The sequence below is a fragment of the Hyperolius riggenbachi genome, chromosome 5 (assembly GCF_040937935.1).
Source record: "Hyperolius riggenbachi isolate aHypRig1 chromosome 5, aHypRig1.pri, whole genome shotgun sequence".
In the NCBI taxonomy this organism is placed as follows: domain Eukaryota; kingdom Metazoa; phylum Chordata; class Amphibia; order Anura; family Hyperoliidae; genus Hyperolius; species Hyperolius riggenbachi.
The window spans coordinates 389,837,226-389,853,054 of NC_090650.1; the positions used below are offsets into that span (position 1 = coordinate 389,837,226).

The window sequence follows — 15,829 nt, forward strand, 5'->3', positions numbered from 1 at the left end:
CGACACAGTTTTCAGTGTTGCGCATGCGTGAAAGAGTATTTTAGAAATATGCGTACACGCACGTCATGCAATGCTCAACAGGAAGTGAGCGTCACTTCCGGTTGGCCGGATGCCAGACAGAGATTACTTACCGCGTAGTAACATTTTTGGCAGTGCGTGGGCCTAGCTAATAGAGTACTATACCCCACTCTATATACAGTGGTTATATATTCGGCCCCCTTGAGGTTTTCCACATTTTGTCACATTACTGCCACAAACATGAATCAATTTTATTGGAATTCCACATGCAAGACCAATACAAAGTGGTGTACACGTGAGAAGTGTAATGAAAATCATACATGATTCCAAACATTACAAAAAAAAAAAAATTACTGCAAAGTGGGGTGTGCGTAATTATTCAGCCCCCTGAGTCAATACTTTGTAGAACCACCTTTTGCTGCAATTACAGCTGCCAGTCTTTTAGGCTACTTTCCCACCAAGACATTGCGTTTTAGGGGACGTTATGGTCGCATAACGTGCCCCTAACGCAACGCATGGTGGTGTTGAAGTTGGACGTCAGATTGAGCTGCGTTATGCAGCTCTCAAAGCAGCCGCTCCAGGTTAGTAATAGGAAGTCCGGATCTTTTTAAGCATTCGGATCATTTGAATCGGATCATTGAAAAGATCCGGATCTTTGAACCGAATCATTTGAATCATTTTACTAGGGAAGCAGACTGGGTGAAATGACTAGCAGGACAGGACTTTCCCTGCACTGTACATTCTGTATGTTCCTGTTTCTTCCAGACAAGACATCCACTGAGAACCGAATCGTTCATTGTGGTGATCCGGATGATTCAACTCACAAAAAAGATCTGGATCAAATGAATGATTCGTTCATGATCCGGACATCACTACAGTCCCACCAGGAGTCTCTGCAGTGCAGTGAATATTAATTAGCCATGTGGCTGGCCCCAGAGGAGGACATTACTGAGCATGTGCAAGCAGTCTAACGCTGCTTAGCCCAGTATAGCGTACAGCATGCTGCACTTTGTTTAAACGTGCTGCGTTACTATGTAACGCAATGTGGGCACTGTGAACAGCCCATTGATGTACGATTACTGTGAGTTAGGCTGCGTTACTGGCTGCTGTAACGTGGGACTTTAACGTCCCACTGTTAAACCAGCCTTAAAGAGAAACTCCAACCAAGAATTGAACTTTTTCCCAATCAGTAGCTAATACCCCATTTTACATGAGAAAGACAATGATTTTCACAAACAGACCATCAGGGGGCGCTGTGTGACTGATTTTGTGCTGAAACCCCTCCCACAAGAGGCTCTGAATACCGCGGTACTGCTGGCAAACTGCCACAATGTAACAATGTTCAGAGACAGGAAATAGCTGTTATTAGCTGTCTAACAGACAGAGCAGCTAGAAACAGCTAAATAACCTGCCCACAGTAACAATGTCACCATGTAATAAATGTCAGAATGTTAATCTGGGAGAGGAAAGATTTTACAATGAGCAAACACTGACTAAATCATTTATACATAATTATGGTAAAAAATGAAGCACTTTTTTTACTACATTATTTTCACTGGAGTTCCTCTTTAAGGTATGTCCCTACCAGTATTGCACATCTAGAGACTGAAATCCTTGCCCATTCTTCTTTGCAAAACAGCTCCAGCTCAGTCAGATTAGATGGACAGCGTTTGTGATCAACAGTTTTCAGATCTTACCACAGATTCTCGATTGGATTTAGATCTGGACTTTGACTGGGCCATTCTAACACATAGATATGTTTTGTTTTAAACCATTCCATTGTTGCCCTGGCTTTGTTGTGCTGCTGGAAGGTGAACCCACACCCCAGTCTCAAGTCTTTTGCAGACTCCAAGAGGTTTTCTTCCAAGATTGCCATGTATTTGGTTCCATCTATCTTCCCATCAACTCTGACCAGCTTCCCTGTCCCTGCTGAAGAGAAGCACCGCCAGAGCATGATGCTGCCACCACCATATTTGACAGTGGGGATGGTGTGTTCAGAGTGATGTGCAGTGTTAGTTTTCCGCCACACATAGCGTTTTGCATTTTGGCCAAAAAGTTCCATTTTGGTCTCATCTGACCAGAGCACCTTCTTCAACATGTTTGCTGTGTCCCCCACATGGCTTGTGGCAAACTGCAAACTGGACTTCTTATGCTTTCTGTTAACAATGGCTTTCTTCTTGCCATTCTTCCATAAAGGCCAACTTTGTGCAGTGCACGACTAATAGTTGTCTTATGGACAGAGTCTCCCACCTGAGCTGTAGATCTCTGCAGCTCGTCCAGAGTCATCATGGACCTCTTGACTGCATTTCTGATCAGCACTCTCCTTGTTCGGCCTGTGAATTTAGGTGGACGGCCTTGTCTTGGTACAGTTGTGCCATACTCCTTCCATTTCTGAATGATCGCTTGAACAGTGCTCCGGGGGATGTTCAAGGCTTTGGAAATCTTTTTGTAGCCTAAGCCTGCTTTAAATTTCTCAATAACTTTATCCCTGACCTGTCTGGTGTGTTCTTTGGACTTCATGGTGTTGTTGCTCCCAATATTCTCTTGGACAACCTCTGAGGCCGCCACAGAGCAGCTGTATTTGTACTATAATAATAATAATCCAAACATTTGTATAGCGCTTTTCTCCTGTCGGACTCAAAGCGCTCAAGAGCTGCAGCCACAGGGACGCGCTCAAGAGGCCACCCTGCAGTGTTAGGGAGTCTTGCCTTGAACTCCTTACTGAATAGGTACTTGACCTAGCCAGGATTCGAACCCTGGTCTCCCATGTCAAAGGCCGAGGCCTTAACCAGTACACTATCCAGCCACTGTATAGTACTGACATAAGATTACACACAGGTGCACTCTATTTAGTCATTAGCACTCATCAAGCAATGTCTATGGGCAACTGACTGCACTCAGACCAAAGGGGCCTGAATAATTACGCACACCCCACTTTGCAGTTATTTATTTGTAAAAAAATGTTTGGAATCATGTATGATTTTCTTCCACTTTTCACATGTACACCACTTTGTATTGGTCTTTCACGTAGAATTCCAATAAAATTGATTATGTGTATCAATTAACAGATAAGTGTGAGGCATTGATGTGGTTTCATGTACCAGCAGTTTCATTATTACAGGATTTGCATGGTCCAACCTTAAAGAGAATCTGAAGTGGATTAAAAAAAATAAACAGATACTTAACCACTTTCCGATGGGCGTGGCCGCGCCGGCAGCCCCAGGACTGCCTAACGCCGATTGGTGTAAAGTCCTGGGGCTGTAATTTGCATGAGATCGCGCGCACGCTGCGCGCGCATCTCATGCTCGGAGGGCGGAGCTCCGCCCCCTCTTCAGTCTCCGAGCGGCTATTGCCGCTCGGGAGACTGTTAGACGGCGATCACGCCGTCTATTTACACTGTGCAGCGCTGCGATCAGCAGCAGCGCTGCACTGGGGACAGCCGTGCGACACGGCTGTCCCCCTGGGGGACAAGAGAGCGATCGGCTCTCATAGGCAGAAGCCTATGACAGCCGATCGCCATAATTGGCTGGCTGCGGGGAGGGAGGGAGGGAGGGAGAGGGTTTAACCTTCTGAGCGATAATCCCGAGCTGAGCTCGGGGTATATCGCGCAGGAGGATTTCTCAGGCCCTGGTGGGCCGATTTGCATAATTTTTTTTTGTTACACGCAGCTAGCACTTTGCTAGCTGCGTGTAACTTCCGATCGCCGCCGCTCGCCGCCGATCCGCCGCTGCTCGCCGTGCCGCGCAGCCCCTCCCCTCCCCGACCCCATGCGCAGCCCGGCTAATCAGTGCCAGGCAGCGCTGAGGGGTGGTTCGGGACTCCCTCTGACGTCATGACGTCGGTGACGTCACCCCGCCCCGTCACCATGGCGACCGGGGAAGCCCAGCAGGAAATCCCGTTCTGAACGGGATTTCCTGCTTACTCTGATCGCCGAAGGCGATCGGAGTGGGTGGGGGGATGCCGCTGCGCTGCGGCTATCATGTAGCGAGCCCTGGGCTCGCTACATGATTTAAAAAATAAAAAATTTAAAAAAATAGTGCTGCGCCACCTCCTGGGCGATATAATTGTATCGCCCAGAGGGTTAAAGAAACAGGGATTTTTTTTAAAACAAAAACAAATAATAATATTTATTATGAAAAAAACAAACATGGGTGGAGCGATCAGACCCCACCAGCAGAGAGCTCTGTTGGTGGGGAGAAAAGGGGGGGGGGGGGGAATCACTTGTGTGCAGTGTTGTGCGGCCCTGCAGCTTGGCCTTAAAGCTGCATTGGCCAATTTTACTGAAAATGGCTTGGTCACTAGGGGGGTTTAGCCCTGCAGTCCTCAAGAGGTTAAGGAGAAGGAAGACTCTGGGTTCTATAGAGCCTTCCTGTTCCTCTCACGATCCCCACGTTCCACTGCTGGCTCCCCGTTCAAATCTCCTGCCGCGGGAGACTTTGGGAGCCCGAGTGCTCCCGAAGACGGGCGGCTAAGTACTTCAAATGCACGAGTGTGTGAGAAAGCGTGCTCGTGCACAGACGCGTATCTATAGGGGTGCCAATGCGTTATGCCTGCACCCCACCAAAAAATTGGTCTTCCTCTTCTTCCATGCCGAGCCACTCTCCACAGCCTTCCTGCAGCCTGCGGCCCCACCCTCCCTTTCAGACTTGCAGGCAAGCGCGAGACCGGAGCGGCACAAGTGACATCATGCGTCACTTCCTGTACTTGAAGCGCACAGCGCGTTTGCTGTGTGCCTCTCTGCTCTCGCATCCCGCGCTGATCTGCAGGTCTGATTGTCACCACGTAGATCTGGAAGTCTGAAAGGCGGCGGAACCCATGTTCTGGGGATGGGGAAAGACGGATAGGTGAACTACCTATACTGGGGGTCGCATACTACCCATACTGGGGGCACTATACTACCTATACTGGGGGCAGCATTCTAACTATACTGGGGGAAACATACTACCCATACTGGGGGCAGGATGCTACCTGTACTGGGGGCAGGATGCTACCTGTACTGGGGGAAGCATACTACCTATACTGGGGGAAGCATACTACCTATACTGGGGGAAGCATACTACCTATACTGGGGGCAGCATTCTACCTATACTGGGGGGCCCTTACTACCTATACACTTTACTACCTACTCTGGGCTATTTATTTTATCTTAAGGCATCTGGCTATTTAATTCTTGAGGCAGCTGGCTACTTAATTATTTTATCTGGAGGCATGTGACTACTTGATATTTTTTTTTTATCTGGAGGCACATGTGACTACTTGACTCTCTTATCTGGAGGCACATGTTACTACTTGACTCTCTTATCTGGAGGCAAGTGACTACTTGAAACTACTTAATTTATGTATCTTGGGCCATATTAAATGTACTGGTATTGTTTTGGCATTTGTGTGGCGTGTTAGGGCTTGGTGGGAGGAGGAGTGCCCCGATTTGTGGGGGGGCTCTGATTGTGTGAAGGGGTTACTCTTCTTATGAGGATAGGATGCTGTTAGTTAGGAAGTCCTGATGGTGATTGTGGAGAGGGGGCGGGCCCAATTTCAGTGTTTGTCATGGGCGCTTTTTTGCTTAGATACGCCTCTGCTCGTGCATGTGCAAAATGGAGCGGCCCGTTTTCGGGAGCACTTGGGCTTCCGAAGATTTCTGAAGCCTCCCGCAGTGGCAGAGAGCAGCCTCCGACCCATTGGTCAGAGACTGCTAATGGGGGAGTCAGCGCTGGAACTCAAGGACCGTGAGAGGAAAGGGAAGGCTCTATAGGACCCAGAGCCTTCCTTCTCCTTAGGTAAGTATCTGTTTTTGCTTTTTTAATTCACTTCAGACCTTCTTTAACCATTTCCGTACCAGCAGTGTCTGGCCACTTAACCACTTGAGGACTGCAGGGCTAACCCCCCCCTAGTGACCAGGCAATTTTTAGCTAAATTGGCCACTGCAGCTTTAAGGCCAAGCTGCAGGGCCGCACAACTCAGCACACAAGTGATCCCCCCCCTTTTCTCCCCACCAACAGAGCTCTCTGTTGGTGGGGTCTGATCGCTCCCCCCATGTTTAAAAAAAACAAAACCCTGTTTCTTTAAGTTTATTCCCTCCCTCCCCACAGTCAGCCAATTATGGCGATCGGCTGTCATAGGCTTCTGCCTATGAGAGCCGATCGCTCTCTTGTCCCCCATGGGGACAGCCGTGTCACACGGCTGTCCCCAGTGCAGCGCTGCTGCTCATCGCAGCGCTGCACCAAGTAAATAGACGGCGTGATCGCCGTCTAACAGTCTCCCGAGCGGCAATAGCCGCTCGGAGACTGAAGGCGGGGCGGAGCTCCGCCCTCCGAGCATAAGATGCGCGCGCACCATGCGCGCAATCTCATGCAAAACAGAGCCCCAGGACTTTACGCCAATTGGCGTTAGGCGGTCCTGGGGCTGCCGCCGCGGCCACGCCTACTGGCGTGACGCGGTCAGCAAGAGGTTAAGGACCAGAGATCACTGGTACCATAAAATGCCGCCTCCTGATGAATCGCCGCACATACCTGCCGCTCTCGACGGTGTCCCATCGCCGCAGGCTCCTCTCCTTGCCCTCTCTATGATGGCAGAGAGCTGTCAGCCAGTCAGGAGCAGCTTTTATTGGCTCCTGACGCTGTCTATCAATGTGAGCCAATGTGATTGGCTCTCCGTGATCACGCGGTCAGGAGTCAATGAAAGCGGCTCCTGACCTGCTAACAGAGCTCTGTGGTACATCCAAGGTAAAAATAAACTGATGAGAAAAACAATCCTATCCTCCTCCTAAAAATGACTTTTTTTAAATATCCCAGAGTTTTATTTTATATTTAACTATAGTTTTTACTGTTTCATTGTCTTCGGTATGCTTCAATGACACCTACATTGAAGCATTCCAGAGCTCAAATCTATGAATTATTGACTCTTTATCTCTTTCCTGCTCTCAGAAGCCATTTACTGACAGAAAAGTGTTTTAGGACTGTAATTACTTATCAGTGAGAGTTATGCTACAGTCTGACCCAGTCCGACCTCCCTGTGCAGAAACTGTCACTTGCATACCTGATACTTAATTCTTTTAGGCAGAGAAAGAAAAAAGAAGCACATCCTAGTTATCTGTGTGCTTGGCACTGTACATAGACCTGTCTCTCTCATCATGTCACCTTGGTTGTCCTTTAAGCAGAGCTTTAGCCTGTATAGGCACTTGGGAGTAGAGATGGCTCGAACCTGCGATTTTAGGTTCGCGAACCTCGAACTTCCGCAAAAGTTTGCGAACCTTGCGAACCGCAATAGACTTCAATGGGTAGGCGAACTTTCAAAACTACAACACTAATTCTGGCCACAAAAGTGATGGAAAAGATGTTTCAAGGGGTCTAACACCTGGAGGGGGGCATGGCGGAGTGGGATACACGCCGAAAGTCCCAGGGAAAATTACAGATTTGATGCACAGCAGGGTTTTAAGGGCAGAAATCACATTGCAATGCTAAATTGGAGGCCTAAAGTGATTGAAAACATCTTGCATGTGTATACATCAATCAGGTAGTGTAATTAGTGTACTGCTTTACACTGACAGACCAAACTCACTGAGTAACGCACCACAAACAGCTGTTTGTGTAGTGATGGCCGTGCTGGACTGGTGCGCACCATGGCAAGAGTGCAGGCGATGGCGGTTTTCAAGCCCATATGGTCGGGCTGAGGTAGCTCAATGACAGAACAACAGTGACTGTCCAGCTGATCGAATTTGGTCTGTCCACAATGAAGCAACGACCTTATCTTGGGTGTGTCCCCAACACACTCATATAGCTGGTCATTGCTTCATTGTGATATGCAAGCCCCTTCACTGCGGTAAGGTAACAATCACGGAGGGGAATTGACACATGTACATGCCTTTTGTCTTATTGTTGTTGCAGCCGCAGTGCAGGCAGAAAAATTAGGCAGGCATGTACTCGCACCAGAAAAATTATTGGCCTTAAAAAATCAGGAATCCACCTGTAGCCCTGGTCCCTGTTGGTGGTGGCAGAGAAGGCAGTCTGTCCACGATGAAGCAACGACCTTATTATCTTGGGTGTGCCCCCAACACACTCATATAGCCGGTCATTGCTTCATTGTGATACGCAAGCCCCTTCACTGCGGCAAGGTAACGATCACGGATGGTAATTGACACATGTACATGCCTTTTGTTTTATTGTTGTTGCAGCCGCAGTGCAACCAGAAAAATTAGGCAGGCATGTACACACACCAGAAATATTATTGGCCTTAAAAATTCAGGAATCCACCTGGAGTCCTGGTCCCTGTTGGTGGTGGCAGAGAAGGCAGTCAAGCGGCCTGCAGGCAGAGATGCTGTGTGGGGCCTGGGGACTGACTTAGTCTTGGGGCAGGCAGTCACACGGCATGCAGGCAGATGCTGTGTGTGGGGACTGACTTAGTCTTTGGGCAGGCCTGACCGTGCTTTGCAGACCAGGCATCCGTGGTCAGATGGACCCTTCACCCAACACTGTGGGCCAGAGATGACACCACTTGCCTTTCAACGTCACGGTACAGTTTGGATATCGCCTTTTTTTGAGAAATAATTACGGCCTGGTATCTTCCAATGCGGTGTGCTGCTTTTCCTCAGGTGGTCATCCCATCGCAGTTTGTGCTTTTTCATCATGTGCCTTCGTAAGGCAGTTGTCCCTACGTGGGTCTTGGCCTTTTCATGGCTCAATTTTCGGTGGCAGAGAGTACAGAAGGTATCTCTCTCATCTGAGGCAGACACACAAAAAAAAATTCCAATACAATGTGCAGCTGTCACACAGGTGCAGTTAACAGGTATGCACAGACTGGTATATAAAACAGCGTGCGGTCACACAGGTGCAGTGAACAGGTGTGCAGTGACTGGTATATAAAACTGCATGCTGTCACACAGGTGCAGTGAAAGGTATACAGTGACTGGTATTACAATACAATGTGTAGCTGTCTCACACACGGGTGCAGTGAAAAGGTAGGCACTGAATGTGCTGGGCCTGGCACAGTATAGCAATTAGCAAGGGCCAGCTGCGACAGACAGGGCTGTATATGCAAGTGTCAGTGGGCCACACAAAAAAACAAAAAACATAAGAACATTAGCTCTCAAAAGAGCTGTTTTGAAGTGCTTTTTAGCAATAAATATCAGCAAAGAGCAAGCTAACAAAAGCCTAACTACGTTTTCCCTATCTCTGCAGCAACCTCTCTCCCTTCTCTCACTAATAACAGCAGCAGGCAGAGTGATAAAATGCCCGACGCTGCTGCCTTTTATAAAGGGGAAGGGGGGGGAGCTCCAGGAGGGAGTGCAGCCTCATTGGTTGGCATGTGTCTGCTGACTGTGATATAGAGGGTCAAAGTTTAGCATTCGATCGCAAATGTGAACCAGTGATGTTCACGCAAACAAGTTCGCCGGCGAACCGTTCGGCCATTTCTACTTTGGAGATATGGAGGTTACACAATATTGCAGTAGCTGTAGGATTTCCTATAGACGAGGCGAGCTCACAGGAATGTTTTCTTGTTACTGTGTTTCAGATTATCCTCTCACTCCTCAAGGAGACAGAGAAGGAAGACTTGCAGGACCTCATCCGCCATCTTCTAGAGAAACAGAGCAACAGCCTGGCCCCTGACGCTATGTTAAACCTGACGAACCAATATGAACTCTGATCCCGGCCTGGCACACAGATTCTATGCACGGTTTGATCGCTCATATCATGCGGATGGAGAAACTATGCAAATTTCACTGTCAGATGACTTGAGAACTTGTTCAGCATGACTGTAAATGTTATTTAACTGTAAAGACTTTCTATTCATTTCCAAAGCAGCTTTTGTCTTGTATAATAGGGTGACGCAATTCTAAACATCCAGTGCTTTGTCTATTGATGTGATCAGAGTGGGCTGTTACACCGGCTGCTCCATACAGATCAGCAAGAATGCGTTTAGTAGCAAGCATTCCACCAGTACTCCAATACTTTCTACAGCAACTAATATATGAGCATTGCCATAGTACTTCTGCTGCCACTCCTGTGGTGGCCAACAGACCTCAGTGCATACACATCATCCATGGCAACGTATACTAGGGCATTTCTACAGTACTTCTGCTTCCACTGCTGTGGTGGCCAATAGACCTCAGTGCACACATCATCCATAGCAAAGCATACCAGAGCATTATTCCAGTCCTTCTGCTTCCACTCCAGTGGTGGCCAACAGACCTCAGTGCACACATATCATCCATAGCAACACATAATGGAACATTGTTGTAGTCCTTCTACTTTCACTCCTGTGGTGGTCAATAGACCTCAGTGCAAACACATACCTGAGCATTACTCCAGTCCTGCTGCCACTCCTGTGGTGGACAACAGAACCCTCAATACACACACACCATCCACAGCAACTCATACCTGAGCATTTTGAAAGTCCTTCTGCTTCCACTTATGTAGTGGCCAACAAAACCGCAGTGCACACACATCATCCATAGCAACGCATAGCTGAGCATTGCTACAGTCTATCTGCTGCCACACCTGTGGTGGCCAACAGACCTCAGTGTGCATGTCATCCGCAGCAATGCATACTTTTACATTGCTCCAGTCCTACTTCCACTCCTGTGGTGGCACACAGACCTCAGTGATCCACAGCAATTAATTTATGAGCATTGCTCCTGCTCTGCTGACAGGCTGTGGTGTCCAACAGACCTCAATACACACACATCATCTACAGCAACTCAGATCTGAGTATTGCTGCAGACCTGCTGTTGCCACTCCTGTGGTGATCAATAGACCTCAATACACACGTCATCCACAGCAACTCATACCCCAGCATTGCTCCAGTCCTTCTGCTGCCAGTCTGTGGTGGCACACAGACCTCAACACACATCATCCACAACCACTCATACCTGAGCATTGCTGCAGTCACCACTCCTGTGGTGGCCAACAGACCTCAATACACATGTCATCCATAGCAACTCATACCTCAACGTTGCTCCAGTCCTTCTGCTGCCAGTCTGTGGTGGCACACAGACCTCAATACACACGTCATCCACAACCACTCATACCTCAGCGTTGCTCCAGTCCTTCTGCTACCAGTCTGTGGTGGCACACAGACCTCAACACACACGTCATCCACAACCACTCATACCTCAACGTTGCTCCAGTCCTGCTGCTGCCAGTCTGTGGTGGCACACAGACCTCAACACACACATCATCCACAACCACTTATACCTGTGCATTGCTGCAATTGCCACAGTCCGCTATTGCCACTCCTGCTGGCACCAACAGACCTCAGTGCACACACGTTTAAATGGGTATATTTGGGCTTTAAAGGAAACTGAGCACCTTAAGTATAAAAATTGTACTATGCGGGGGGCTGGCAGAGCAAAGATATTGTATTCTCTTTAAAATATAAGAGAAGCCAATGGTGGGATAGATTACCTTCTCCTGAGTGTCCAGATGCTGCTCATTGTCCTTGGGATCCCTCCCATCTCTAGTCCTCTAAGCATTTGACAGGATCCTTCAGTCAAATACTTTTTCAGACGTTACAAGCTGTGCAATTCAGTACTAAGCAGGTGTGAGTTCCAAACCAGACGTGCATAGCGAAAGTAAGCTCGTCTTTCACTGTGCAAGTGCAGTGTAGAATCACTCTGCCCCACTTGGAGGAACCTCTGCAGGACCAGGTACAGACCACAAGGACAACTAGCAGCATCTGGACACTCAGGAGGAGGTAATCCAGCCCAGTATGGGCTTCATTCACAAGGGTTTTTTTTTCACACGATACATGGTTACTTTAAAGAGGAGCTGTCAGCCATACTATCTCAGAAAACCCCCCACATATATAAGTAGATAAATATTTGCTCTACTTACATAACATATGTATTGCACTGTCCATGTTTTGATTTTAGTGATTTTTCTACAATAAAAAAGAGAAATTCGTTCTTAGCATTTCCCATTTAACTGTGGCTATTTTTAAGCCAATCCTGATGTAATTTCCTCCCTTACTCTCCTCTGCCTGATTGTGTATGTATTGCCTGCCCTCCACTATAGAAAGTGCATTGTCTCAGCATGATACATTTTGGCCAATCAGAGAGGAACAGAAGTGTGGGAGGGGAAAACGGGAGGGAAATCAGGCTGCATTAGTTAAGTCTGAGGGCAAAGTAGAGAAGCATGCCCTGCAACTTCCTTTGTGTGTACCAAATAAGAGTCAGGTAAACTGGGGAATGATAATTTATCAACAAGAAAAGTAATAGTGATTTTAACTTTTGGATTGCCTGGTTAGCATCCTTATTATTGGTTTACCAGATAAAAATAAAGAATTGATTTTATGCCCGACAGTTACACTTTAAAGCGGTATTGTCACCATAAAAATCTAATTTCAACAGCAACTGGTCTGAGTGTATTAAGTGATAAAGATGCTAATCCTGCATTCAAAACTTGCAAAACTTTTTCTGCTGTTATGGTTTGTAGTTATCACATACTTTAGGAGCACTGGCCCTAGTGCAGCCAAGCAGTTGAATGCTGGGAGTTCTTTTTATCTATAATGTATTCCTCCTCTTCCATTTATTTCCCTGCCTAGCTGCTTATTAGAAACACCCTCTGGTTACTTGTGTTTCAAGCAAGGCTGAGGTGACTCAGTGATTGGATATGTAAATAAAAAAAGACAGTGCAGTTGTTAGTATACTCCTCAGTGGGAGTGTCTGAAGACTCTGGGAGGAGGGCAGCTAATGAATACACAATAAGCAAGAGAAGGGAGGGGGGAAAACAAGAGTCAGGGAGGATATGATGTCAGCATTAGCTTGGCAAGATGGCCACTGCCTAGAATAAGATTTTCTGTTTTTCCTTTATAAAATTCACAGGAATCATTACGTAGATAGCACAATACATTTGTTATGTAAGTAGAAGTAGTATTTAACTACTTATATATGTGTTTTTTATTTCTAGGTTATCATGGGTGTCACTTGTTCTTTAAAGAAAACACAAGGAGCGGTCACTCAAGCAATCTGTTTCTTTAGTTATCTCCTGGCTGATTCATATAGGTGAGCCAGTCAGCTGGGGTTAGAGAGGGTGCTGAAAACTTCTGCTTTAATTCAGGATGCTTTTATTGAATGCAAGATGGAGATGTGGAGAGTAATTTGTAAGCCAAAGATAAGCGTGGGGAGTGTGATTGCCCACAGCCACCAGAGTTCACCATTCATGATGATGCTTATTGGCTCTATAGGTGTGTACACACGCACTACTTCCGCCAACGACGGGTCCTTCAGACCCTCCCGCTGGGCAGACATTCAGCTGACAGTAGTGCGTGTGTACGCGCTGTCGGCAGACTGATAAGGCTGTTTCTGAACGATCCGCTCAGCGTCCCGCCACAGACTTTCTTCATACATTGTTTCTTTTAACCAAGACAAGGCAAATTATATTTATATTGCGCTTTACTCCTGGTCGGACTCAAAGCACCAGAGCTGCAGCTGCTAGGGCACGCTCAGTAGGCAGTAGCAGTGTTAGGGAGTCTAGCCCAAGGACTTCTTACTAAATAGGTGCTGGCTTACTGAACAGGAAGAACCGAGATTCCAACCCTGGTCTCCTGTGTCAGAGGCAGCCCTTAAATACTAGTGTTGGTGTTCGGGAAACCCTAATTCATCAATCATCACACTTCAGAACCCAGACAACTGGATAGGGTCAGGGAAAGTTAACTTACTTGCGCTTCATCATTGCGCTTCATGTGAGTCAAGAGAAGTACAAATAAGTGAACTTCCCCGACACTGTCCACTTGTCTGGGTGCTGAAGTGTGGTGATGGGCGAATTCGGGTGTTTGAATTTCAATAACTGGAATTGCATTCCAACACTACTAACCACAAGAGCAGAAAGCCAGACACTCCGGGTTAGAACTCACTTCACGAAGGTTGGATAACACATCAGAGGATGCACACTGGTACCTGGAACCTGTCAAATTGGGGTCAACCACATGATCCAGGCTTATTCCATTCACAGTAAGGTATGATGATGATGTTATCCATTCAGTCGTGTCCGACTCTTGGTGATTCTATGGGTTAGCTCTCTCCATGCTGTCCGATCTTGTACCATTTCTGCCAGTTGCCTTAAAGAGAAACTCCGACCAAGAATTGAACTTTATCCCAATCAGTAGCTGATACCCACTTTTACATGAAAAATATAATGATTTTCACAAACAGACCATCAGGGGGCGCTGTATGACTGATTTTGTGCTGAAACCCCTCCCACAAGAGGCTCTGGTACCGTATGGTACTCTGGGCAAACTGCCACAATGTAACAATGACACACACAGGAAATGGCTGTTTATAGCTGTCTGTTAAAGCCAGAACAGCTACATAATCTGCCCACAGTAACAATGTCACCATGTAATACATGTCAGAATGTGAATCTGGGAGAGGAAAGATTTTACAATGAGCAAACTCTGACTAAATCATGTATACATAATTATTGTAAAAATTAAGCACCTTTTTATTTTAAATTATTTTCACTGGAGTTCCTCTTTAAGCTCAATCCTGTGTCAGCTTTGATGGTGTCAAGCCAATGCGTCCTCTAGTGGCCTTGTCACCTTTTGCCACTGATCAGTCCTAGCATTAGGTCTTTCTCTAAGGCATTTGACCGCATCACGTGGCCGAAATATGTGAGTCTGAGTCTGGTGATCTTGCCTTCCAGTGACATGTCTGGTATTATACGTTCCAATACTTCTTTGTTCGTCATTATTGCTGTCCATGGAATGCTAAGCAACCGTCGCCAGCACCACAACTCGAAGGAGTCGATTTTTCTTCTATCTGGTTTTCTTAGGGTCCAACTTTCATAGCCATACATGGTTATTGGGAAAACAATGGCATGAGCCGGTCTACATTTAGTCGTAATGCTAATGTCTTTGCTTTTCCATACTTGGTTCATGCTTACCATCGCATTTCTGCCAAGGGTTATCCGACGTTTTATTTCATGACTACAATCACCTTGTTGATCGATCTGAGTAAGGTATGCAAATACATAATTATACCCATTAGCCCGAAACATCATGCTTTTACTCTGAATACTGCATTTACATATTTTGCAATAAAGGGAATCAGCCCGGATCATCTGATGGAACCCCCGATTCCATTTTCGTGAAGATTTTCATGTGTCTGGATCACGCTATTCCCAAAGAAATAATAAAACTGCTTAATCTTTTTTGTGTTTAGGGCATTTCTTAACTCTTTCTCTGTGTGACTTCTCCTGTTCTGATGAGGTGAAGGAAATATCCAGACATTTGTCTGTACAGGTTATCTACTTCAACTCCAATCAAATGTCCAGCTAATTGACAGTTATACAGATGAACCTAAACTTCTAACATTTGTGTAATGATGTCAGTCTAGACCAGGCATGGGCAAACTCGGCCCTCCAGCTGTTACAGAACTACAAGTCCCACAATGCATTTGCCTTTATGAGTCATGACTGTGGCTGTCAGACTCCTGCAATGCATTTTGGGACTTGCGGTTCCTTAACTGCTGGAGGGCCAAGTTTGCCCATACCTGGTCTAGACTGTTGGCTGAAGTATGCATCTAGAATGGAGGAGGTTGCTCAGTAAAAGTGATGAAATGTCTGGAGTAAAGGTGAAGTCAATTTATGTTTTCCTTGGATACCTTTGTTCCATTGTTTCAGGTTCCAGTGTGTAAAGGATTTGTGGATAAACCCTGACTTTTGAGGCTCTCTGAAAAGCATTCTTCATACTATTTGGAACGCCTACATATTTTCTCGACTTTACAAAGCTACATCAAACATTGCATCTTGTTCAAAGCCAAGAGCTGCAGTCAGGTGATCTGGCCATTGGCATCCAGCCGTAGATCAATTCAGAGTGTAAA

At 46.6% G+C, this 15,829-nt stretch overlaps 1 protein-coding gene across 1 annotated transcript in view; it reads left to right on the forward strand.

The window, feature by feature from the left end:
• The window catches only part of SPAG1 (sperm associated antigen 1), a 180,594-nt gene extending 170,786 nt beyond the window's left edge, over positions 1–9,808 (forward strand). Inside the window, exon 19 of the mRNA XM_068237728.1 lies at positions 9,523–9,808. Within this exon, the coding sequence (XP_068093829.1) occupies positions 9,523–9,654 (132 nt within the window). The 3' untranslated portion in view covers positions 9,655–9,808. The remainder of the gene's footprint in view (positions 1–9,522) is intronic.
• The last annotated feature ends 6,021 nt before the right edge of the window (positions 9,809–15,829 follow it).